The sequence below is a fragment of the Enoplosus armatus genome, chromosome 19 (assembly GCF_043641665.1).
Source record: "Enoplosus armatus isolate fEnoArm2 chromosome 19, fEnoArm2.hap1, whole genome shotgun sequence".
NCBI lineage: Eukaryota > Metazoa > Chordata > Actinopteri > Centrarchiformes > Enoplosidae > Enoplosus > Enoplosus armatus.
This window is the reverse complement of record NC_092198.1, coordinates 17,704,000-17,731,682: the sequence shown is the minus strand read 5'-3', so window position 1 is coordinate 17,731,682 and position 27,683 is coordinate 17,704,000. Positions and strand designations below refer to the sequence as shown.

Here is a 27,683-nt window from a genome sequence, read left to right as displayed (position 1 = left end):
TTCTGATGAGTGACTTTATTTGTGGTGAAATGTTTAAATCAATGCAAAAAGTAAACGTAATGTAAGAATCTACACACAGCTGAGGCTACATCTCTGATGTCTACGTACTGCACAAAAGATCTTTTCCATTTTAAATACATTTTTAGGTAGCAAATTATATTACATAAAGCTGTCAGTTGAAGAATGTAAGTGCTCCATGGATATGTAAGAAGAACAGACAAATAAACTGTAAAAAAGAAAAAGAAAGTGAAAAGTATTGGTTTGGTCTCCCGGTCCACATCCAGTCTGGTCCAGCTTTGTGAAGGTGGCTGTGTGACCGTAACGTTTTTTAACCTCCCGAGTCTCTTAAGTTGAAGACATGTTGGCTTCTTTCTGGCGCAGTCGCTCTTTCTGTTGGGAGCAAATTACGATGGAAGTTGAGAACACTGCAGGGAACTTTCTCTAAATGTGCTAATGCTGTCTGAATTAGGGAATATTTCCTATGGAGACAGTGCAGTACTAACTTATTTTGTTATACTACTATCTTAGTTTAAACAACCTCAGGTGTTTTAATGTGGACTTGGACGTCTGTTCCTGAATTTGCACGCACCTATCTGCACTTGCTTGTGTGTTTTTACCCACAGACACACATACACAGAGGAGAATCTCTACTGCACCGAATCCCGTCTTACCAGGCTGTTGGGGTTGATCTTTCTGGTCTCCACCTTCTTCTCTCCTGTGATCCTCTTCACGGACAGCTGAGCCTCTTTTAACCTGCAAGAACAACGGGTCAAGGTCGTCGGTTCAATGGCTTGATAACATTTCGGTGTTAAAAACTTAAGTTCTTTACGCATCAATGCAACAACCAGAAAACTGGTCCATTTATAGGATTTAACACAAAACCGCAATTAGTAGTTCGGTTCTGACAAACTTCTTTTTCCTAATGTTATAACTAATGTTACCTCTCTTTAGAGATGCTCTTGTTCTCCCTCTTCCATCTGGCTTTGAAATCGGCACAAAACTCAAACCAGAGCATGAAGAAATGGCTGGTGGTCACCTCCTTCTCTCCCGTCTTGGGCTTCAGTCCAAAGTACAGAGCCAAGCCCTGGAAACTGAACAGCAAGGATTTGTAATCTCTATCGTTGAATTTGTTGCCCTATATTCTTTTCTCGTGTCTTCAACCTTTATTGGAAGTGTGTTTAGCTCACTGCAGCGGCACATGATGTCACACATTTCCAGGACCTTTGGTGAGAGTGGCTAATTTTGCCCAGCAAAAGGCGCGATGTTGAAAGATATGAATACAACATCCTGAGCCATCACTAGAAATGCTCCAACATTAAAACGAATACTGAGATTGTTGTCCACGCTCATTCATCGCTACTGGATCAAATGGGTTTGGGTTTTTTTTCCTGAGCGTACTGTAGACATTTCTGTGGCACTGAACTGAACAACCAACCTTTTTTGGACAGTCATCAGCTGATAGGAAGCTTCTGCGTGTTCTTTTCGTGCTGCAAAGAACCAGACAAGGAAACAGTTTAGACTCCCCCCAAAAAAACACAGTCACGATCCCTATGGAGACTCTGCTGATATAAATACTCGTAGGAACACAATCAGAATCTCATGTATGATGATGACCTTGTCAGAGGGAGCCAGACAACCGTTTGAGTCTCTTCAAAACAGCAATTACACGGTCGGTTAATCGACAGCGGAGCCATTCTTGCTGCCACTTTCAAATTACAAATCACAAATCACACAAATTATCACAAAATGACACACTGCTACCTGTGTCTGGCTCTCTGTCATGTGGTGGGATTCTGCTCTAGCCTCCAGATAAATGCTCAACAAGTCACTTAAGTTATCTATCCGAAGGAGATCATTTGACTTTATTCCGGTGCAACTTTAGAATAAAGACACATTCACTTATTAAGTGTAGCTTCTTTTGTTTACTACAATTGTGATTGTTAAAAACATACCTTGAAACATGTTTTTATTTTACACCTACTGCATTTTAAGGGGGAGAAATGTTTCAGGCGAACGTCCCATGTTCCAAATGACAAGTGAAGGCTTGAAAAAATGGCAGAAATCCTCTCAGAAAGATGCGCAAGAGACAAAAGACCTAAGATTAATAAGTCCAGCGTGTTCTGGTTGCAGCGCGCTCTCGATGCCGAGAGAGCAGCTTGGACTTTACTTCGAAGCTTTGATGTGTCACTTTTCATCATGGGCGGGAAAAGTGATGATATTCAAAACAAGACGTGCATTTAGCCACTAAAATGCACCCCAGCCATTTCAAATACAGGCCGGGATGGGAAGCTCTTCTCTAATGCAGGACCTCTTGTGATTTATCTTGAATGGGGTCAATACAAAAATCTTACAACATGGGATGCCTCAGTTAGTTGGACGAATATTTCCCGGTCTCTTAGTCATTGCCAAATCTGTCTGATCCCTATCTTGTGTGTCTAGCCTTTACTCTGAATCCATCCTATCTCCCTCACACACACACACACACACACACACACACATACCAAAGACACTCCATGAAATAGGAAGAGGGACAAGCAACAGGATGAAGCCTACATTTATCTGACTGTTAAAAGACAACAGAGTTGTATAGATGGAGCATATGGAGAAAGAAGTTGACACGTTCTTCAAAGTAGACTGAGCTATTACGTGATTATTCTTATAGTCATGTGTCGTTATTGACATGTTTGCCGTCTTCCAAACTACAGACTTGCTAAAAGTAACCCTCGGGTTGACTGTATCTACTCACCACTGACAACAAAAGCCTCCATCTTGTCCTTAAACGGCTGCAGGTGTTCTTCAGGAGAATCAGAGCAAACTTTCTGTACATCTCTCTCACATCCTGAAAAATAAAAAAAGCGAAACAGGAGAATGGCTCAGAAAATTAGAGGAAATACACGTAACCTTCGTTTTTATTTTTCATACATGCCATGTCAGTCTGCAGCTATGCTAGAGACTCTTTGTGGCTGTTCATAGGGTCAGAGCTCTGAGCTAAATGCTAACATGCTTAGGATGGCAATGCTAAAATGCCGATGTCTAGCAGGTACAATGTTTTCCATGGTCACTATCTTAGTTTAAGGTGTTAGCATGCTAACCATTGCTAATTAATGCTAAACACAGAGTGCAGCTGAGGCTGATGGCAATCTTAAAGTATTTGGTCATCAACCAAACTTTTTTTTTTTGGACAATTTTTACCAAAGTTATTACAAATCATCCTGATGGGGGACATGAATGTCTGTACCAAATGTCATAGCAATTCATCCAATAGTTGTTGAGATGTTTTCGCTCGAAAGCACAAATGTGAAGTAGAGGAAAAGTCAGGGGATCACAAAAGTCAGTCCTCTGGGGAACATGAATGCCTTTATAAAACTTCACGGCAATCCATCAAATAGGTGTTGAGATACTTCCGCCCGGACTATCCCTGGAGCCATGCTACCAACATGGCTAAAAACATTGGATCCTACATTTCCCATAATGCAACGCTAACAAAAGATGCTATTGAGAGTCCCTACCTGGTAAACACCCCCTTCCCCACACTCCACAGCTTCAGTTTGCAACATGGGCTTCATGTAATACATTTGTACTGCAGTCTCCAAGCTTAAGCTGCTTACCCTGATGACATCACTATGACCTCATCAGGGTTATTTTCCTCCGACTTTAGAAAACCTTAAACAACTGTTTATACAGGCTGTGTAGTCCTGCCCATGACTTCGGTATTACGGCCAATATTTGAGATTTAAATGTCGGCTTTGAATCACTTTTTGACGTTGAATGTTGCAGCTTTAAGCCATAACTACAACATGATGGATGGAAAGAGAGAGAGAGCTCTGGGTTAAAGTAGCTCCACCTGTGCCCGAGCAGGAGGTTATCAGCACCGCTTCCTCTTTAGATATCACTTCTTGAGATTCACCCAGAGATGGCGACTGCAAACTCTCTCTCTCTCTCTCTTCCTCTGCCAGTCTGTGGCTCCATGTTGCTCTGCGTCCAATCAGTGGATCAGAGGAGCCAGTCTGCAGAGCCAGTCATAATAGAGGCTGCAGAGGGAGCCGAGCCCCCCCCCACCCCCCGACCCCGACGCTCGATCAACATCTCCCAGATAAGATTACAAAAGAATACTGTTTTCATTCGGGATTTGTGTAAACTGTGGAGGCGGGTATCTCCCTCTCTGCCTTTCTTTCTTTTGTCTGCCTTTTGTGTTCGACAGAAGTTTGCTTATTTCAGACCGAAGAGGATTAAAGACGTTCACATAAACAGAGCCAGCTGACGAGGAGTGTGGCGCTTTCAGATGTGAGGCTGAAACAACAGAAACTGCACTGACGCAGTGATTTGGTTTCACGGTGAGGGATAAATGCTTTCTTATATAGATTTTAAGGTTTTGGCGATGATGTGTTTAGATCAGTCACCTCCTAAATCTAAACGATAGCATATCAAGGAAACCAAACCACAGGCTACAGTGCATTACAGTTGGCAGAAAGTCTTCAGGAGGGAAACACGACACCTTCACAACCCCTATTTCACATTAAAACAGCGTAAATGTGCCGAGAAACTTGCTTAAATCAAAGAAAGATCTTCACGTAAGTCAATAATTAGTCGATATATGATCATGGAAATAAATGAAAGCAATATTTTAAGAGCAAAGGTAATGGAAATGATACTGGAAATGAAGCAGGTCAATAAAGTCTCAACAGTGGTAGTTTTTAAAAGGGTTGTTTCTCCGTAAGCTTTGACAATGCTCACAATGACAGTGCTAACTTGCTGGTGTTAAGCGGGTATAATGTTTACCATGTTCACCATCTTAGTTTAGCGTGCTAGCATGCTAACATTTGCTAAATTTTACCTAACACAAAGTACAGCGTTTTGTTTTCGTCATAAACAAAAGTCTTAAACGAATTAAAATGTAAGATAATCCTTTATTAATCCCTCAGCTGGGAAATCTGCATTTCAACACAACGCTGGCGTTAGAGGAACAGTTAAGGGATCACCAAAGTTATTACAAATCGGCCTGAGGAGAATATGAATGTGTGCACCAGATATCGAGACAATCCATCCAGTAGTTGTCTAGACATTTTGCTTAAAACCGCAAATGTCAACCACATGGAAAGTCAGTGGATCACCAAAGTTATTACAAAAAGTTTGGATCTCATTTCCCCAACAGTCAACATGGATGACTTAAGAGAAACTTATCTCCTGTGTTGGGAAACATTTCATACCAACCAAACAGAAAACACAGGGAGAGTGAAGGACGACAGAAGCAGAGTTTCAAACCAGGCATGGGGGCGCTTCAAACAGGCAGAACAAAAGGAACCTGCGACGGGCGATCCTGATTGCACGGTGGTTTGGGTAGACGGGACGATAAGACAAAGCTGTGTTGAGAGGTAAAGAAAGCTATCTGTGGCACACATCTGGGGGCCACACTGGAGCCCAGGCGATACAGCCAAGCAGGTTAAGGATCCGTGCATCTCTGCAGAGGCCCGTGCAGATACACTACAGATACTGGAGGTCTGGAGATTACGTAAGTGGGAAGCTATGGTCTCCCTGCGCTGGCGACAGGGGCACAAAGGCACCAACGATGGGAGATCTGATGGGCAGGAGGATTAGAAGCTGGATCTGAAAGGCGCCAGGCCAGTATCAGCAGAAAGACTCCTACTAGTCTCTGAATACACGCACATACAGCACACAGTGAAACACAGGCAAAAACACATGTATAGGGATACAACAATGCACTCGCTCACAATCGTACACATGTAAGAGTAAGCATTGTCCCTAACATGTCTGGTTTAACTGGCTGGCATGCTGAATGGCGTCATATGGGCACACTTAGAGAGAGAAAAGAGCAGGCTCGAAGGATAAGAAAGACGGGAGGAAATCTTTTGTTCTGGGGCTTTAGCTAACTGAAGTTTGGTCAAAGAAGCAGGCCTTTAGCCCTAAAGTATAAACAGTTACTCAATGGCTGTGTGTGTGTGTGTGTGTGTGTGTGTGTGTGGGGGGGGGGGGTCTGAGGAAAAACGATGCCAGACTGGGCCGAGGTTTGGTCTGTGGGAACCTCTAAAAATCAGAGTGATAGAGTTACACAGGCTGGCTGAGGTTTTCAAAAGAAAAACACACAACAAACTGACCACAAGGCGAGATTATTCCGGTCACCCAGTCACATGCTGACGCTGAAACTCACCGTCTGCTCCGAGTGGAGCTAACGTTTTGGGGAATGTGCGCAACCATCTGATATTATGAGCCGAGGGGGGGGGGTAGAGAAGAGTTTGGGCGTTCATTGCTCCGGAGGGTGTTTGGAGGGGAAGGAGCTGGAACAGATAAGAGGCTGCGTGTAGTGACGTCACGTACTTGTCAGATCCCGTCCGTGCTGTCTCAGGTCTCGGTTGAGATCATCGAACTTGACCTGCGCTGCCAGGAAGACGTCCTGAGGCTCAGGAAGTGGGAACGTACTCTTGTCTGTGCCGGCGCTCTGGTGGTAATACAATCAAAACACAGCAATAAAGCATCACAGTTAAACCAGGATGTGAGAAAGGAATTGTGCTCATTGTATAAGTGTCAGTTAGTGTCTAAAAATGCAGCACAATGTTACGTTTAGTCTATATTTCTAATAACATTAATATCCCCCATTTCATAGCCATGTATGTCTTGTATTATGAGCCTCTGTGTTGCATGTTTTAAATAGTACCCGACAATGTGGTGTAATGGTGTCCCGAATGATGTTTCATTAATAACATTAATCCTCTTTTCTTTACATTATTGCATGTTTACAAATGACCTGATGACATTTTCATCTGTTTTTAGAGTAGCATCTGTCCAGCGACGACAGATGAAAAACAGCCTCTCAGCTAACTCTGGCACATTTACAGCAATGTTTATTAATGTGCACTGTCCCTGTCAAATAAACCAATAAATAAATATCCATCACGTGCAACCAGGAAACGAGACAAATTCAGGTCTTTATTTAGGCCGAAAGGCTCAAATGTGTTAAGAGTATGACTCTGAGAACAGTGAGATAACTATGGCAACTCCCACCCGGGGATCCATTATCCAACAATGACAACCGTACACCCTGTTCTAGGATGTGACGTGTTTGTCTCACGCTTTCGTTCATTTTCACTCTGACGAAGACACAGTGGTCCGTCCATTTGCACTATTAAATATTCAAATACTCATAGCAAAACAATATGAGACATACAAAGCATACAAAAGCAACAACAATATGTCAATAACCTTATCCACATTGTGCAGGTAGTAAGACACCACGTAGTCCACCAGGCTGATACGGTTGTCCTGAGAAGAAACGCAGGACAAATGCGTCAAAACAGCATCAGCAAAAAGTAAAACCTAGTAGCTCAGTGTCATAGCCAAAACAGTCAGTGATTTAAGATGAATTTTTCTCTGTCCGGATAATTCATTGCATGATATTCAGTCTGCATGCACAGTGTAAAGTAAAAAAACTTGATGGCAGTAAGAAAGAGATAGAAGAAGAAGAGGGTACTAATGACGATGTCATGTCTGAGGATTCAAATCAGACAGGCTGCTTCTGTAACTCCACCCAAGCTTTTATTGACCTGGGATTGGTTCCCTATGTGCACCTGCTCTGCGTTTCCCTGCGGCATTCCTCACATACTGCAGGTCAGCCTACAGTTTGTGTAGCAATAAGTTCCACTTCCCTAAGAAAACTATATTTGCTATAAGTAAACACGGCACAATGACAGGTAGGGGTAGAGCAGCCTCTAAGGGAGCCACTGCGGTCTTCCTTACCCTGCTCTTCACATCCTTCAGTTTAGGTAGAATGTCCAGGCCAAAGCCGTCGGCCTGACCTCTGACCCTGCTGCCCCCGTTCATGTGGTTCCCCAGAGCCAACACCAGGCCCACCACCCCCCTCACACCATCGCTTTCCAGCAGAGCCTGAAAACAGGAAACACATTTTTACTACATTTTATGGTGAAGTGAAGGCAGCTGGCACCTCGGATCCTCCGTGTTCCACATCTCCAAGATACACAGATACATTTCACACATATCATAAGAGAATTACATGGAACGTGCACTCAAGTATATTCAGGGTAAATACCTTGTATTGAAAGGTAAATACTGCATTTTTAACACACACAATTCACACATTTGATCACATTTAAACCTTTTGATTATTGAATCATGCTCAGGATGATCCAATTGTGACCAGACAGAGCAAAAACACGCTGAAAATAAAGTTGTATTTGCACCTAAAAACCACGTAAAACATCCTATCATTGAACCAGAGGGAGTCAGACATGCGTTTGGTAAACATGCACAATCTGAACATGATCAAGGTCCTGAGTGCTTTTTTCCTACCTCGCACACGGAGGAGACCGTGTTGAGCTTGCGTTGGATGGTCGCCATCCCATCGATGAAGGCCGACTGGAAGATGATGCAGTGAGCTCGGCCCGCAAAGTCCGGGATCTGAGACAGCTCGTACAGGAACCTGGAGCAGAACCACATCCACGGTAAAAGGACAAAATATGATGATATCGTCCATCCCTCTTAGAACCACTGTTAAACACAGTGTATATGCCTGGTATTTGCCTCCTCAGTGCACACACACTCTCACACACACACACACACACACACAATCAATCACTGGTGAGATACTGACTGTTCAGGTTTGTCCAGCAGTTTCACGTCCTCTTCCTCTGACGTCTCGTAGTGTTTCTTGATTCTCTCCAGTTCCTCCGGCTGTGCCCTCTGACACATTGACAGCAAACATAAATAAGACGTTCAAAATTGTACAAATGCACTTGCAGTTAACGTGCAGTTAAGTTATGTGCGGTGATACCTACATTTTCATACAGGGCCTCGATGGTCTCCAAGTCCACCACAGAGTGATCCACTGTCAGAATAGCTGGAAGTGGGGATGTAGAAAAGCACAGATATCAGATTTTAATGGGAGATGAAGCGGTTAGTGGGGCACTATGGCATCTTTAAAAGATCACTGCCCTCATATTGAGGATAATGACAAACAGCAAACAGATACGGAATAACCTTTAATGGGAATTTGTGGAGCTCTGCTAACGGGAGTAAAAGTTCCTGATGCTCTGATGATCCTTCCTCTGATTTACAGAGAAGAAGAGAGAAGCTGTTTGGGAGTTTGGGATTAGAAATGCAGATCTGTAACAGTCTTGCTGACATTGTGGGGAGTGTTTTAGCCTTTAATCCTACTTTAAACTCACCAACAGCTCACATTCAGAGTGAAACACAGGGTAACTTCAGGGTGATGTTGAGGTTGAAGTTAAACAAAGGTGACGTTCAGGGAGCTGCGGTCACCTGAATGTTTACAGACGAAAGCTGCAGGTTCAAGTTCCCAGACTGGCTTGGAAATACAGCTAGTTTAGAGATTTGCTGTAATCCTTTTTATGTGACAGACGTGGTGATGTTTGTTTGATTACACACACTTTGAGCTTTTAATGGGGATTCTCATGATGGTCTAAATGCTATTTATACACCGCAGCAAGAGTAAATATCTGGGGGAAATACTGGGAAAAAAAACTTTATCTGCAAAGTAACTCCAGCTGTCACATAAATGTAATGGAGTAAAAAGTACAATATTTCCCACTGAAATGTAGTGGAGTAAAAGTTACTAGTACTCAAGTAAAGTACAAGTATCTCAGAATTGTACTTACTGGAGTATTTGATTGATTAATTGATACTATATGGCTGATGTGACAAATATAGGTTTTATATATATATATATTTCTACATGTGTAGTCCCCAAAATAATGGACCACAAACTTTTACACTTTTATTTTGACAAGTTATGATTAAGGAAACAGTAAAAAAAAATTGAACTTTATCTAAATTTAAACTTCTAAAAAGTCTATTTTTGTATTCTGTTTTTGGATGCACAAATGTTTATTCATCGAGCCTATATATGAACTCTGAGGTTCTGCATCCAAGTCCAAGTTTATTTTCTGTTGCAGTCATTCCTAAAATCCGTAGCTGGCAGGAAGTCAACTTTGACCCAAGCTGTTTCCTAGCAACACGAGTGAATGAATGAAAAGCTCTATAACTAACTCACCTTGTTGAATATCTTTCATCTCCAGGTGGAGGCTCGATATGAGGATGCCCACAGCCTGAGAGCGCTTCCCGTCCAGCAGCTTAATGATCTGAACACACATACACACACACACACACACACACACACACAGTTACCATGACCACCTAACCACTAGAAACCATTAGTGAATCATTAGTGGAGAGTTCATTGTGAAAACAAACAAAGGTTGTCAGGAACACAGCTGATTAAATGGAGACTTCAGTAGCAGTACAACTGCTGTACATAATGTACTCCTTCTTTTTATTTCATTGTGTTCCATGTTATTTTCCCTCTCACTGACTGTTAAATGTTTTAACCTGTTTTTGCCTTTGTGTTTAAGAGGTGCTATACCAATAAACATGTAGCATTGGTGTCCTTACTGCTGCAAGTGCAAAAGTACAAAAGTGGGGAGTCGCAGCCAATAAGGATTTCAGGATTTTGAAAATATACTTCTAGTGTAAAGAGAGTAAATACATCACAACTGTGAGTTGAATATAAATATAAATAAACATGTACACTATGAGGAAGACATGAGCTCAAACGTGGGGGGGATTCTTTAGTCTCTTTAATCTCTAAAAAACCTTTTTCATAATTGTGTCTTAAAATGCTCTTTTGACAAGTTTGTAATTTTATGGCCTCTGTAAACTCAATGGCTTCATCCCCCTCTAGTGGACAAGCCACATATTGCATATGATCCCAAAAGCTGAGGTGAGTCTTGTCCGAGTTGATTTTGCGTGTTACCTTCTTGGCTTTGGCTTTCTTCTCATAAGTCTCTGACAGCGGCTTCCTCTTGGTCTGTGTGGTGGTTTTGGCGAAGAGATCCTCAAACTCGCTGGTGTTTATTATATTTGGTTCCTCTAAAACGTTCCACAGTGTGTTGTTACTGAGGGAGAGAGAAACATGACGTTTAATCAGCCTCTGTTTCTTTCTACTCGATTATATAAGACTATGTGCTATTATCTTGGAGTCCAATGAAGAGGTTTAGTGTAGGTCTGCAACTAGCGATTCTTTTCAATATAGATTAAGCAGCAGATGATCTCAATTACTCAATAATCCTTTAATGTACAAAATGTGAAGAAAATGAGTTCACTATCATATAAAACAGAGGAAAAACAGCATCAGCACACTGGAACAGCGGGAACTAGAGAATGTTTTGGCTCATCTTGTGTATGTTCTTATTTAATGAGTGGCCGTCTTACTTGTTGTTGTCCTGGATCTGGATTCTGGTCCAGTAAAGAGGCCTCATGGGCTTGGATGGCTCCACTGCCGGTTTCCTGGGAGGTTTATCAATCGTGAGACCCCCACCTGGAGGAGGAGGTGGGAGGGGAGCTAAACCTGGCATGGATGGAGGAGGTGGAGGTGGTGGAGGAGGAGGTGGTGGTGGAGGGCCATTTGACGGCTGCATGTGGTTTAAAGGTGAAGATATACATGGCGGAGGAGGAGGTGGAGCAGGAGGAGGTGGATTGTCTGTTTTTGTTGTCTGAGAGGGAGCAGGTGGTGGAGGCAGTGTGGCTCCAGGAGGAGGAAGAGTTTGGGACGGAGGGACAAGCGAAGAGGAGGAAGTATCGTCCCTCTGACCGGCCAGGTTGAGGCTGATAGAAGCCAGGTCCAGCTTTTTGGGGGTCACCTTCTGCTGCTGAGGGCTCGCGCAGGCCCTCCCCGTCCCGTCTCCATCCCCAGGAGTCTTAACGAAGGTCTCTCGGTCGGTCTGGATGCAGACTGTGCGGAAGGATTTGTGTAAAAAGTCGTCTCCCGTGGATACAGCGACATCTTTGAGTTCCCCGCGGTGGTGGGTCCCGACCTGGGAGAGTTTGGCCTGCAGCTCGGCCACAGTGAACTCCAGACGGGCGACATTGTCCTCATTTTCCACCCTCAGTCTGGAGAGTTCCTGACCATAGTCCTCCTGAAAATAATGCCAGTTAGAGTAATATCACCACAATCACGTCACAGAACTAAGCATGTGCTGCTCTTTTGAATGTATTTCCAGAATTTTCTCATCATCAGAATAAAGAACTCTTCTGTCCGCTGCTTAAGAAAAGGGATTTCCAGTAATACTTATTTCTATAATATCTGTAATTTCAGATTCATTTCGTTCCCAAGACTTTTCCTGGAAAGAACAATGTCATTTGGTACTAATTATAGGGACAATGGGAATGTCCTTGACAGAAAAGCTCCATTTAAACCCAAGTTAATATGCATTCATTATTCAGTTATTATTGCAAACTTTATTCCCCATACACACTATGTTGAATTGTGTGCTTATCTGTAGACAAAGCGCCCTGACTAAAAGACGCTGCAGGTTACACTAACAATCTTCTGGAATTGATTAATTGGAAGTGTAATTCCCTGTAATTAGTACCAATGTGGCAATAAAGCATTGCCACATTCAGACATAGATAGCGGCCAAAAGGCAGTCACTGTGCTCGATTTATATGATGCAAGCGGATAATAACAATGAATAAATCTGGGAACACCTGGCAGCACACCAGGGTTGGACACCTCACCACATCCGTCACACTGACCTGTAACTTCTCCAGCTCCTCTTTGCATTCTCTCTTCAGCTGCAGGAGAGCGGCCTGGTGCTCTGAGAGGAAGAGCGATGAGAAAGAGCGTTTCACAACACAGCTTGGTGTTCTTTCTTGTACCACAACAGATGTTCGTTATTACAGCTGTGGTGCCCCCCGGGAGCGCTTTCTTTACCACCATGAGTACATTAGTGATGTGGCTGGGTTTACGGCTTACTGCAACAACAACCGTGAGACACTTGAGAACTGTGACCGATGTCGCAGAACATATCAAATTCATTGTTTCGCCACTGCAGGAGGCCGAGGGGCGTCCGAGGATGACGGGGCTTTACCAGATGATGGCGGTAGAGCCTCAGACTGTGGCGCACAGCTCGCTGTCTGTCGCTGGCGTCTTAGACAAACGATTTGAGCAAACACCCATCTGCTAATGGATGACTGAGCGCATTGAAGGGTCAGTTAGAGCGTGTGTTTACTGTCACCTTCCAGACAGTATTTACAGGAGGTGTATTATCAGGAAGGTGGGTGTGTCCACGTGGAGCACACAGTTTTATCTCTGCTCAAACAAGCTTTGACAATCCCACTGATGAATGGAGGGAGACCTTCTTCAAGCAGGTTTTCATTTTGAGAACTCATCCACTGAAATACCAAAAGGAGGCAGGGCCACTTTTCTGCCTTAATAAATCTGTGAGCGACGTCTGACGTCTGATGTCTTTAAAATCAGTCTTTTAAAAACATTTTGTGACTGACAGCTTATTTGCTAGTGACATGTGGTTTCATGCAAGTTAAAATAAAAGCACAGATAAAACAGCCTGCAGTTCTTAGATTAGTCTAATGCAAGTTAGACACTTTCACAAATATGACGACAGACTTATTTTAAGCCTAAAACGTTAGCCACCTGACCCCCCGGGCTAACTCAGCCGCTAAGAGCCGTGTTTCCATGGTAACAATCAGTGAAACCAGCTGACCAGTGTTTCCATGGTAACAATGAAGGCTCATCATCAAAAAGAGGGAAACGTGGCTCATGATCTGTGGTTTTCTAACAATGCTGTGGGGCGAGTAATGCTACAGGTCTGCACTGTGTTGAGATTTCATGCTAATGGAAGTTAAGTTTTTTTTAATGTTGAATTCTTCCAGTAAAATGTCCTCGTAACTGTTGAATTCCTCCAGAAGGCAAATGTTTCCTGACCGTTAATACAAGCTAGAAGCAGTATAACTGATGATGACGAGAAATGAGATTTAATATTTATTTAACCTTTATTCATAGTCACTATGTGTACACTTTGTATGTGATTATTGCGTCTTTCAAGTTATTCTAGTGGTATATACACTGAGTGGCCACTTTATTAGGTACACCTAATGCAATCCAACACAACAGTTCTGCCATGAAGTTGACTTCTATTAGAAACACCAGTATAAGTCCACTACGACACCACCTTTAGCTATGGCCTCAGTAATAAACATATCATTGAATTCACACTTTTCTGACAATGTCACCAAAAATGAACATTATAGACTTCATAAAGGTAGAATTTATGGACGAGCTGCTGTATTGAATTGCAATAGATTGGACAGCTGTTTTTTGTATCACTGTGTATTGTTGTCTACCGTAATTCTACCACTAGATGGCGCCAACGTGTAAAAAGTTTAAATTGTACGCCAAGTGGCATCATGCAAAAACGTCTCATTGGGATTTAAATTGGGATTTTTCGATAAAACATTATTGCTTAAAGGCACCACAGTCTGAGTGCAGTCTGTAAAGTCCCTTCACACACTGGAGGCGCTGGAGTCTCACAGACTAGTTTGCCGTGGACACACTCAGGGTGGAGCTGTGTTTACCGTAGCAGCAGAGCTTGATATCACATCCACCACATGATATCACAGAGCAAACACTCCTGCCTCTACTGCTTTTGTCTCAAATTAACATCTGTCATGAATATTCAGACACAGTGTTCAACGTAATTAATCTGTGTGGATTTATGGGGTGGCACCAGTGTACCATGGCCAATTCCTTGTATGTGAAAACTTGGCACTAAACTTTATTCTGATCTGATTCTGAAAAACAAGGGTTTATCTCGGTGGGGAGAATGTTTAGTGTATAAATGTGTCAGTACCTGCTTCGGTGTACTTAAGCCCAACCTTTTCTTCCTTAAGTGGTGGCCAGACGGCTTGCAGGCGACCAGGAGTTCTTTCTTCTCCCTCTCCTGGGGTGGATGCTTCTGACTAGAAGGAGAGAAAAAACAGATTTATAACAGAATCGATCATAAATAGAACCCTTTACACACAGGACAGTATTCCAATAATGGCTCCAGTAAAGCTATGAGTAATGATTATATGTTCGATGCTTGACGTTGATTCATACACAATTCGTACTTTGCAATCAGACGAGTCTTTCTTTTCTGGCGTCTTATTGGAGGTTCTCTCAAAGAGCGCTCTCAGCACATCTTTATCTGTTCTCATCCTCTTCCTCACTGCCTCCAGGTCCACCTTCTCTGCCGGGTCCTTCTTCAAAGGCTTTGGGGTGAAAAAAGCTTTGAAGGCATCGAACGCTGCCTCTGCACTAGACGCAGAAGGTTTCTCCAGTGAAACATTTGTATCCTCCTCTGCTTCAAGTTCTTTCCTCTCACCCACTTGACTTTCTTCATTCTCACCCTTCTCTCTGGTGTCGTCCTCGTCTCCCTCAGCCTCCATTTCCTTCTCCTCTCTCTCGTCGCCTCTTTTTTCCCGGCTCAGGAACTGGGAGATCTGGTCCAGGAAGCTCCCCTGAGCTTTAGCATCCCCTTCCCTCTCAGGGAAAATGTCCCTCCTTGCTCCTTGAGATGAAGGTTTGATCTGGGCCACGGTGTCATGCTCGGGCCCAACCACCCCCTTCCTCAGGACCCTCAGGCCGCTGAAGAGGGCGGGGAGCTGGACCTGCTTGTCCTTGGGGGAGCCTGGAGAGAAGGTGGCTCTGGTGAAGGCGGATCCAGTTGGAGGGTTATTGGCTGCAGATGCTGTGAAAATATTTAGTGAAGTGTCTTTTGGGCTGAGAGGATGGAGGGGTTGGGGGTAATAGTCTGGAAATACATCTCTTTTCTCTTCTTCGTCTTCTTCGCTGTCCTCCTCTACACCTGCCCTCTCCTCTTCATCGCCATTTTTAAAGCAGGACGAGCCATCAGTTTGCTCCCATGTTGGTGTTACTATTGGTTCAACCTGTTCCTCGACTGTCCCAGGTCCTGTCCGAGTCACCATTATCACTACGTGTTTGGTTTCAGATGTTCTACTTTCTGTAGATTCCTCGGGGTCGAAACCCACATCTGAATTGGAAGTACTGTCTGCAGTTTCGTAGTCTTTTCTCACTCTCTGGTTGCCTTCTTTAGTGTCGTCCCGCTCGACACCGATTGGTGCAACACAATCACAATCTGTATTTGAGCAGTCAGTTGGGATGTGTTGACATATTGGTTGCTGAGATTCCTTCAAGGCACATCCATCCAGTGATATGTGACAACCCTCGCTGCTGCAACCATTCATTTTGCCAAAGTGTTCGTCTGGCGTCTTCTCCTGCCCTTGATTTGTTGCAAAGGGCTGTTTCTCTGAGTCATTTTCAACGTTTACAGCCACGCTTGGCTGCTCTGTCAGGTTGACATTATTCCTCTCCTCCTCTGTCATGTCTGAGTCATTTCCTGCTTCTCTCCTAGTTATATGTCCCATTGAGTTAGAGGTCATCTTCTCTCCTTCACGAGGCAATATAACATAAGAGAAAGAGTCTCTACTGCTCTCCAGACCATCTTCAAAACTCATACCCCCATTTGTCTGTAGATTAAAGCTCAGCTCGGCGTCTCGTCGCATTATGTCCTCCTCTGAGAGGGTCCTGAAACATTTTAGGATGGCTTTTTGCTCCTCCATTTGCTGGCAGTCAGAGTCGTTCATAAAGAAAGTGGTGAAGTTATCCTGAATGGAGCGAGCGGGAAGTTTTTGAAAAGCTTTTCCCACAAGGTCAACACTGTGCTTACCATTTACACTGCTCATATCTGAGACTTAAGTGCAACATTGTGCTATCTTATATAAGAGAATTGCAGCTTTAGAAGGTGTAATTGGCATCTGTATGGCATGCACTAATGTGTATGACTGGTTCCAGGATCATGCAACTTCCACTTACTATCAATAAATGAAAGCAAGGAATGTTTAAGTCAATAAAGTCACATCACCACTTCTGAAAATCCGACCTGTTTCTGCTCCAGTTTGTTGAAAAGAAATTAGATTTGTCCTTTCACTTCTACAGCAGCTCCCTCACGTCTTTACAGAGAAGTACATTTCCAAAACCTAAAACTGGAGGCAGCTGTTAGTCACTCAGAGTAACCAATAACAGAAGAGAAATCCACAGAGCAATGGAAAAGTGAAGGTTTCCAAACCCGGCTCCATGGCTGTGACGGCTGGAGTGACTCAGCACAACCACAGTTAAAAGTCAGATCCAAGTCCTGGCTTTAGTTCTCCCAAGTTCTGCTTCCTTTCCCCTCTGGCTCCTCTAAACTTGCTGCAGTAGTTTACAGAGCCGCATCTTAGATGTCGTCCTGCAGATGGTCACAGTGTAATTGGAAGCAGATGGCGTCTTCAGCCACTGTTTTCTGACAACACCCTGGCAGATCTGTGAGCCGTAAGGCAAAGGAAGCCACCCGCAACAGATGGAGGGACACCACACCCAGAGCTGAAGGAGGGTAAATAGGACTGCCAGGGATCACTTGTTAAACATTTGGCCTGTAAATCCACGGTGACAGGGAGGTCTCTCAGCTCCCCCGCAGGTACTGAGCAACACCCGGCTAATCTGGCCGTCTTAGTGGGTCTAACCCCACCTACACTGGACTGTTAAGCAGCCCACATTAAACCTAACATACACTACTGATCGACAGAGACGTTTTGTTAGATTATTGGTTGTAAAAATCAAACTATTTGGTTTAGCGACAGCGTTATTGGCTTAGTTTGATATTCAATGTCTTTAATGCATTATGTAAAGCACTTTGACCTTGATCACTTTAACTTGCCTTCTTTCGCCTTTGTTTTTGTGTACTTTTCAAAATAAAGTACATATGCAAAAGAAGGGAACATTTGGTAAAAAAAAAAAAAAAAAAAAAAAGTGACAAAAAAGTCAAAAGAAAGAAAGAAAGTGACAAACAAATCAATAAATAAATACATTCTCTAAGTAATTTCAAGCTGCATGAGGAAGACTATAGACCCATTCAGGGTCCTGAATTAAAAAAATCAAAATGAGACTCCAAACTTCCTCCTTCACCGGTTCATGTTTGGGTTATTCTTAGTTCTCAGGTTCCACCCTTGTTTGCTTTCATGTTACATTATCGCAGCCAGCAGGAGGTCAGTGACAAATCTAATGCATGTCATTACACTGCGAAACTTTCTCTGACAGTTCGTGTACTCAGAGAGAGATGCCTGAAACCTGCAGTGGCGTCTTAACTGGCCGCACTTAATCGTATGAATACCAGTAAAGTGCTTTTGCGTTCCCAGGGAGGCACACAGTGGCCTTTATGTGAGCTGTGAGCTTTATGTAATAGGAATGAATCCAGATAATCCTATGAAATAGCATTAGAATCAGAGTGCACTGACCACCGGACTGAACAAACACACTGGACTGAATCCAGCATTAGGCAGCAGAAACACAGTGTGTGTGTGTCTAACGTATGTATGATCAACGATATCGTGTAGCTGTATTAAAATGGTCTTTAGTGGACGCTTACAGACCTGAACTCACCTGCTGATTTCATACCTGATTCTTATCAAATTCATAAATATTCTCTCCACTACAGACATTGACGTCCTTCCTGCTTTGTTTTTGTGAAGATTTTGGGAACTTTACAACCCCATGGCTTGTAAAGATGAAAACTATTTCTGAAGATGTGCATTTTCTGGTTTTGGAACTGCTTTTCCATAATTCAAAGCTTGTTGGGTGAATTCAAAGTATCTTCAGGCTAAAGTCAGATGATCTACTTTCTACTTCAACTGAATTTCAAACCATATTTCTGGCGAGCATGTTTTCAATTACAGTTAAAATGACGAATACGTCTTTAATTGTTCAACTCTCAGCTTTCATCTTTTATTGTGTTTTTTTATCTATAAACTCTATCACAGATTTTCAAAATGGCCACACTATATTCTAAGTGATCTATTATAGGTTCTTGTAAATAAATCCAGGACAACAGCTCCACACACAGAGGAAAAGAGGCAGAGCTTTAAATACAGTTACCATTATACAATGCACCTATACAGAGTTGCATTAAATCCCTTCTGTTATGTAACCACAAGGAACTCTTTGTAACCACTTGATGAGGCCTGTTGAACCTGGGTCTACAGGACTGTGAAGGAACGGTCAGACCAGTGGTGTGAAGTGTCGGTCAATGTCATGATGATGCAGAGTTATTCACGGGGGACTTCATGTGTGAGGTTTCGGATTGCTCAGTATTTTTTCCAGTGAAGTCATTAAGATAATATCTCCATTAAAAATAGACAGAAAGCACAACGAGCAAAAAAAAAGTGCATCGAAGTAAAGTTCAAACCCACAACAGCAAGACTGCAACACTTTTTTCTAACTTTTTCATCACCACACGAGCAGGACGTGCAGTTTAGTAAAATGGTACATACATACATTTTTTTTTTAAAGATTATGTGCAGATCCAGATTATGAGCCCCCACACGTGCAAACACTGATACGTTTCCTGCAGAAGGAGGACACTGTTCACTGCAGTTTACTGCAAACAAGGTCCATTTGTGCCTCCAGTAAATGAAGAGAAAATGAGTGATGATTTAACATCACTCCTGCAGGACCTTGTCGCTGTGAGTTGGCAGTGCTAACCACCGTGCCAGCCCGGGGGGGGGGGGAAATCACTTTACACTTCCAGGTGTTGGCCCAGGGTTTGTCAGTCCTGGAGCACGTAAAGGTAAGTTATCGTGCTCAGGATTACTTTGGCACACCAGCACGAGCCATTAATCTGCAAGCTGTCATTTAAGTCAAACACAACAGCGGCTAATTTAAGGTGATTATGTCCTTGTCACGGGCTGAAAGTCTATTGATCAGCTAAACAGGACGCTGTCATTTGCTCAAAAGAAGCAACCGCTGACGTTTAGGTCATGGTAGCAAATACTTTCCACCCCCCCAGTCTGGACAGTATGAAACAGTGAGGCACTCTCAAGCCTTTTAAGCTACTCACCTCAAACTCCGGGGGGAGAGGTGTAGTTGTTGGTGTATCAATGATATCATCTTCAGGGGCTGTGATGCGCAGGAAGTCGATGTGTTTCGGTCTGGAGGGATGAGAGAGTGACCTGCAGAAGGACAGAGACTCCTCCACCTCCTGCTGCCAGATCTTCTCCTGCCTCTGCAGAGCCTCATCTGGAGAAAAGGGAGTCAAATCATAATTAAAGCAGAGTCATTATCATTGGGGGGCGTCTCTTACTGCAGGTGAAAGTGGCCCAAATCTGTTTTAGTTAAGCATCAACAGGGGGGAAAAAAAATAAATCACACTGAATCTGACATTATCAGTGCAGATTGCGGCAGCGTCACAGTAAATCATGTCAAATGTGACACGGGAACCCATAAAGTTTATACTGTAAAACACAAACAGACTAAAGACTACATATGAACACTAAATCTACTGTATTTTAATATCATAGCGTCACAGAAACAGCAGCAGGTGCATGCCGCCTCTGAGGGAAATTGCTTTTAATTCTTCCTTCTTCTGACTACAGTTAAAATTGCTTCCCACACATGACAACTGTTCACAGCTCAGACTGTAGACTGCGGTAAACCTTGTGTGTTGTGCTATAGTGTCACCATGAGGATATAAGACAGAACGTCAGCTGAAAATAAACAGCAAAACTGATCTCTCTCAAACTCTTGCATTTCAAAAAGGAGAGAAAACACCTTCAGCATTCTGGTTGTTTATTGAGCTGTTTTCCCAGTTGTTGTCCTCTGCAGTAAACGCAAGCCCACAGCCTTATGCCACAGTCAACGGACGCACTTGTTGCTTACTGTCATCATTTTCAGATGTGTATACAATGTGATGCTTGCTGTTCCTGATAAAGTAACAGTGAATAAAAAACCAAAACGGTGTGGATTCAACGATCAGCACCTGTTGAAGAGTTTTGTGGACGTGATCTTATACGTTGACGAATAAAAACAAAGGGACACAAAAGCAGAGTATGCACCATGACAGCTGCTCCCAAGATCTGATAAATGCATATACCATGGACATACAACACCCTGCGCATACATGGGAGCAGATTTAGATATTTATAGAAATGTTTTGCCATTTATTATTTATTTTATTTAGCATTATCATTCCTCATCAGTTACAGGTATGTACTATATTGTGTACTTCTATTACATGCGGGGTGGATGATTGATCGCAGGGTTGACGGCCACTGACCCCCGGGCCAAATGTGCTAATTAAAACACTAGTGCAGACGAGAGAGATTCTGAACTGACGTCGTCATTTATCACAGTAATTATCACACAAAACATGTTTCAAAATGAATCTGGAGTAAGCATGCAAACTATTTATCTATTTCAGTTCGGCAAACACCTCCCTGGGTTGTCACAGTAGGATGGGGGATTCGAAAGAGGCTCTAATACTGCTGGAATTAGGGGTCCGGTCCCCACTGCTGTCAAGCTGAACTGATGCTCCTGTAGGGAAATTTGCATAACAAGATCTAGCTAATACCAGATGTGGTCAAAGGCAGCTCAACCTTGAAGAGAGGACTGTGATTTCTTCTACTTTCTGCATCCTGATTTTCCCTTGTTGTTGCCGAACTGGTCACACGGCCCTCATGCTATCTTTTGGTGCAGAGAGCTTTTCTACACTAAATCTGTCCGCGTCATTCCAGATAAGAGCGCCAACAGAGATGCCAGTTTTGTAGCTCAGCGGACACATAACCGTCCTCAAAGCCAGACTGAACAGCTTATGGAAATGTGTTATCCGCCCTCAATTTGACCACACCGAGCTGAACACTGGATTTTGAGAACAACCCTCAGAGGGCTCTGCATGTCTTTCTTCCTCTCACTCTAATCATCATCCTCTTAAGGTTTGTTGTATTTCACAAAGCTCAGAGCGTTAATCCAATTTGGACAGCCGGGCGTCCTGCTGCACGGCCTGGTGGAGCTTTCGTTTCCTGAAAAGTGAGGAAGAGGCACCAGACTCTCTTCTGATCTAACTGACTGCCAGACTCTGCTGCTGAAAACACATTTATTATCATTTCTGCACATAAACGAGTCGCAGTTTCATTCTTTAACATATAGTGGTCTCGTTTTATTTCCCCTGAAGTAGCTTTAAGGTTGTTCAGATAATCTTATTCCACATTGTCTGTACCTCTACAGTATATTGAATATCATCCTCTGGTTCTTCATTGAAGCACCTTTGTGAGTTTTGGGATCTCCTCGAGAAATTTCAAATAAAGTTTGGGTTTTTATCAAACTTTAGCTGCACAGCATGAGTTTGTAACGACTGCTGCTAATTCAAGGATTAATGAACTTAATGTAAATCCAAGCAGAAAGATGCTCCAACATTGTACCATGTAATCCACGTTAACCTGCTTTACATCTGCATTCCTTTTGTTGTGTTTATGGGACGCTTATACGCAGAGACAGACACATAGATGCCACCAGAGCAACTAACATAGTCCTTATAATGTACCATAAGTGGGTCATGTGAGCACACACACACACACACACACACACACACACACACACACACACAGACACACAATTCCTGCTCTTTAAAAGGAAACTCGGGCCGTCTCAGGTCAGTGCCAATGCAGGACTATGAGGGCATCAACATCAGGTGCTCAATAGTACTTCATGCCTGAGCAAACACACACACACACACACACACACACACACACACACACACTCACACTCACACACAGACACAGACACAGACGTGGTGGTATGTCAAACCAGCAAGGGGTCATTATTTACAGACTGCCACACATCCTTCAGGCCTTCAGGCGTGCTTCAGCAGCTGTGCTGATGAAAGAGAAAGACGGTGTGTGTGTGTGTGTGTGTGTGTGTGTGTGTGTGTGTGTGTGTGTGTGTGTGTGAGAAACTACAGCACCAGACACTGCCAGGTCGAGTTCAGAGCACTAAAATCAGAGCGTCTTAATCAATGTGTAAATGTGACAGTCAGGACTCAGCATGTACCACCTTTAAAGCCGCCTGCTCTTCTTCTTCTTCTGTTCACTTCACTGACCAACCAGAAAATGATACTAACTGGTTTGAAGTAGTGCTGGATATCGAGCCCAATTATCTATAGGGTACCGACCGTAATGTATCCATAGCAACATCTATCAAAAACTGTAAAATACCAAAAGCTGGCAATGATATCTTGGTTTGCGTAGATTCATACTTGTTTGTATTTATTTGTTTGATCACAAAGCTTGTAATTGATATTGATATATGAGCTTCATCAGCACAACTGGGCAAACTCCATTTGCTGATGAAGATCATGTGATACGATCAAAAGATCTAGAGCAGCTACTAAATAAACCTTGTGGCGAGACTGTTCTCTCACCTGTTGTTTCCAAGGTCAAGACTGAACTCTGAACCTCACAGTTTTGTAAAACGGTCACATAACATGATCATATCATCACAATATGATGCCACTGGACGTTTTAATGTTAGTAGCGTAATTAGCATTATTACCTGAAGAGAGTAGATAATCTTGATTGTCCTCTGTCTCACTGGTGCATCTGTACGTCTGGTCCTGTTCACTCAGCCTCAGGTTGGCCTGAGCCAAAGTCTTCCTCATATTCTTCAGATCATTTCCTGTCCCACCAGAGACCGTGGTGGCACTTCCACAGCCTCCGGCCCCCTGAGGGTATAAACTGTCTTCAGCTGAGCTTGTCCACCCAATGTAATGCTCAGAGGTGTATTTTTCATGCTGGTCAGTCAGGCTCAGAGGCAGAGAGCGCTGGCTGGACAGGCTGGACGTGAATAGAGGCGACAGGATGGGAGACATGCCTTCAAAACTGCAAGATGTTCTCGGAGAAACATCCAGGATTGCAGACAGAGACGGCGAGGGCACAGGGGAGGTTTCTCCACCAGCTGACAGAGAGGGTGATGAAGAATTATCTGGCTCAGTAGAGGTGAAGTGGTGAGAATACGATGTACGATTTAGAGGCCTTCTTGTTGATCCTACAAGGTTTGCCTGACAAGAAGTCTCTTTGTCCTCTGTGAAGGGTTCAATCTCTGCTTTTGCTCCCTCCATCCTCAGGACCTGTTGCAGACTCTGTCTCAGAGCTTCACCCAGTGCTTGAAGATCCTCAACTAGAAGAGGCTTGTCTTCATTGCCCTCTTTGTTCTGGGGCTCCAACTGGGAACCAATTTCGGCATCACATCCATCTGAGATAAACTGAGCTTCATCTCTGCCTTCTTTGATCCAGTCCAAACTGCTGAGACTCACCCGACGTATGATCCCTTCCACCTCCTCAATCTTGCCCATTACTCGCTGTGCTGCAGCCTTCTTCCCCATCTTCTCGTACCTCCCTGCAGCCTTCTTTTCCTCATCTTTATCTCTTGCTGCCTGGTTGATCTGGGTTTTTTGAGCATTCTCGGTACTTTCTTCTGTCTTCCTAGTCAGCTCAAGACTGGTGGGTGAGATATACGTCGAGTACAGATCATTGTCATATTCAGAAAGGTCTGTGTCTGAGTCAGGGAGAGCACATTCTTCCTTTACAGATGAATCATTTCTTGGAGAGAAAACTCCTTTTTTGCTGAGGGATGTAGGAATATATGCAGACGAGTTATCAGGCAGCTTCACTCTCCATGCTGGCTTTAGCTCCTGTGGACTCCTATTCCTCTCCTGCAACAATGAAACTCTGTCTTTTCCCACAACTCTCTTTCTCCTGGCTGCAGGAGTGCAGATGATCGGCCTGTCTTCCTCCAAGTCCCACTCCCCGAAGGTAGGAGAACTCGTTATCTGGAGCTTGGTCAGTCTCCTTGCCTTTGGAGGCACCCGCGGAATCCCAGGTGCCGTTTTGAGGTTATGCTGAAAGGCACCGTTATAAACTTGCCCCTCCACTCTTCTCCATCTCTTCCGAGGGATCTGTATTCCGGGGGATTTCGGTAAAGTATCCCGACTCTCTCCATAACCATAACAGTTCGGCTTACTCTTCGTGCCCTGTTGGTTTCCCATGTTCATGAAAGCCTGGCACTCTAAACACAACGGTAACAACTCCGTCAGCCAGCAGATGTCAGAGGAATCATCCAACACTTTGAGGGGTTTTTTTAAGTCGGTAAGGCCGAGTTTGTCTGCTTGACCCCGCTTCACTGTTTCAGCTGGACCCTCCTCCTTGCAGTTAGAGGTTAGTCCTTGTTGAGGGGCTTCAAAGGGGGAAGCTGTGCCACTGCAGTGAGTGAGGGATGGACTCACACAGCTCCTCTCGCTGATCGGGATGTAGAGGCGTAAGGAAGTGCTAGAGCTCTCCATGATGTTATTTGATTACCAAAGGTAAAGCAGGAAATGTTTCCTTTACAGTATAAATGGAGTCTTTGGAGGAGTTAGACCTCTGACTTCTCGCTCTCCACTGGACAACCACATGAACGCTGACACAGAAAGATACAAAGCTTATTTCAGGGGGCATAAGAGTAAAAACCTGAGAGCTGACTGCAATAGAAGACCTGAATTGATACAAACAAGAACTAATGTAGAGCTGAAATGATTAGTCAGTTAGTGGTGGAATGTAACGAAGTACATTTACTGTACACTACTTAATTACAACTTTGAGGTACTTGTACATTACTGGAGTATTTGTAATTTATGTTACTTTATACTTCTACTAATTCAGAGGCAAATATTGTACTATTTGACAACATTGGTTACTAGTTACTTAGCAGTCAGATTAATAATATGTGTACAATGTATGTTTATGGATTAAGCCACCTGACAGTACATAAAGTAGTTAAAATCAGCTCCACCGTTACCAGCTGCAGCATTAGTGATGCTTACACATGAATACATCAATAATTATATCTAGTAATATAATATATATCATTCTGAAATGGGCTAGTCTACATAACTTTCACGTGTGTATTTCTACGCTGTAGTATTACTACTTTCATTCAAGTAAAAGTACTTCTTCCACTTCTGTCCTACACTGATCATCACAAACAGACAACAGGTTTGTGCAAAGATAGCATGTGAAACAAATACCATGATGCCTTGACCCTGTTCACCAGTTATGTAATTTAAAGGTCATTTTATGAAAAAAAAAAATCAATTCACTGAAAACACATGAAAAACTTTTTGCAACTATAATAAATATTAACATTCTTCATCATATAAAAGGCCAAAAATAACAGGAGCTCACTTACTCTGTTGCATCCCACCATGTTGCATCTCTGCTAAGTCTCCCTGCGGCGACACGCAGGTGACAGAAGACAAACGCCCGCCCACTGAAGTGACACACCCAATCAGCGAGAATTCGGATGACTCCCATTGGCTCTTCGGATAAGAATCACCACGACTAATCCCTCTGAGGACTGTAAGGTAGTGAGGGGGGCACATAAACAGACGGCAGGCTCAGTGAGGATTTGCCGTTAATCAATGTAATTCTTTTGACATCCATCTACAACTGAATGAACACAACATGGGCAACGCTGAATGTCCTCTATTTAAAAGAAATAGTTGTTTTACTGGTTTATTTGAAATGTTGCAATAAACCTGTATTAATTGTGTTTTTTCTAGTATTCCTCTTAGGAAAGACTTCTGCTATAATATTGATTTATCATTAGTGATCGATCACTGTCTGAGCAGCATTTTCACATTGTGGCTGGTGGAGGTAGAGCTACTTTTAACTACTTTATATGTTGTTGGGTACTTTAATCTATGACATTATATTTCACAAACTGGTCACCTGTTGTGTATGTAAAATCTTAACGTGCAAAGTAACTGGTAACTATAGCTGTCACATAAATGTAGTAGAGTAAAAAAGTATTTTCCTCTGAAATGTTGTGAATTCAAAGTATAAAGTAGCTGGAAATGCAAATACTCAAGTAAAGTACACATTTGCACTTAAATGCAGTACTTGTTAATGTACTTTACATTCCACCAGTGTCTGAGATAAACATGGAGAAATAAAGTTTCTCCTTTCGAGTTAAGGCCTTGGGTTCATGCCACACGCTACGTATAATCTCTATACTAACCTGACACATGTAAGTCACATCTGCCCTCCTGCCATACTGACCATGGACTCTATTTAGGTCAGCAGTGCACCATGCTGAGCTGCACACTGGTCAGCGAGTGCACCGGGCTAATCGGACCTACTGGCCAGCTGTCTTTGGTGGATTACAGAAGTTTAAAGAAAGCAAACAGCTGTTAACGTCCCTGAAACCACAACAATGGCGTCTTTACAGATAGTTCTGAAAACTCAAAAAAAGACAAGTGGTGGAAGACATACTCAGATCCTTTAATTCAGTAAAAGTACTAATACCACACTGTGAAAATTCTCAAACATACAATACAAATACAAATAATGTACTTAATATACTACTTAATATATGTACTTAAATATTCCCTGTCAGTGTTTTACGATTATATATGATGTTTCTGGATTAAATATTACTGCTGCATCAACGTGTATGTTGCATTTTACTACTGTAGATGTTTGAGTTTGTGCTAATTTTAACTACTTTACTGTTGGGTAGTTTAATCTACAGCAATGCATCATATGTGTGTAGGGTTTGAAAAATCAACATGAACGGAAAACTATGATGGATCAGTCAGTTCTCACATCTGTCGTGTATCCCCACATATACAGAGATACAGAAACACAGCTTAAAAGGAGTGAAAAGGACACTGAGGTGAATCTGATTTCTCTTCTGAGAGGTGTCTTTAGATGACACCTACAATACTCAGTATAAAACAGTTCAGTTTAATTGTGTAGATGTAGAAACTGACATTGTTTTGGTTGTTTAAAAAGTATAATGCACAAAACTGTCGAGACTTCAGGTCATACATTGTAAAATATAGTTTACACAGGAAGTTCACTAGATGACCACTAGATGTCAGCGATGTCTTGGCAGGAAATATGATTCTCTTCATCTGTGAATGAGACCAGTGTACATATGG

At 43.0% G+C, this 27,683-nt stretch overlaps 1 protein-coding gene across 1 annotated transcript; it reads right to left on the bottom strand.

Moving 5' to 3' along the window:
• Positions 1-9: 9 nt before the first annotated feature.
• Positions 10-25,043, bottom strand: fmn1 (formin 1). Its single transcript, XM_070925455.1, has 18 exons — positions 23,258-25,043; positions 19,773-19,951; positions 14,694-14,802; positions 12,580-12,641; positions 11,257-11,960; positions 10,799-10,940; positions 10,040-10,127; positions 8,805-8,866; positions 8,621-8,709; positions 8,320-8,449; positions 7,750-7,896; positions 7,216-7,275; positions 6,334-6,454; positions 2,747-2,839; positions 1,436-1,487; positions 942-1,091; positions 672-753; positions 10-390 (listed from the first exon to the last, which is right to left on the bottom strand). The coding sequence occupies exons 1-18, from the start codon at positions 25,041-25,043 to the stop codon at positions 346-348; spliced, it is 4,101 nt and encodes a 1,366-aa protein (XP_070781556.1). The 3' UTR covers positions 10-345.
• Positions 25,044-27,683: the final 2,640 nt, after the last annotated feature.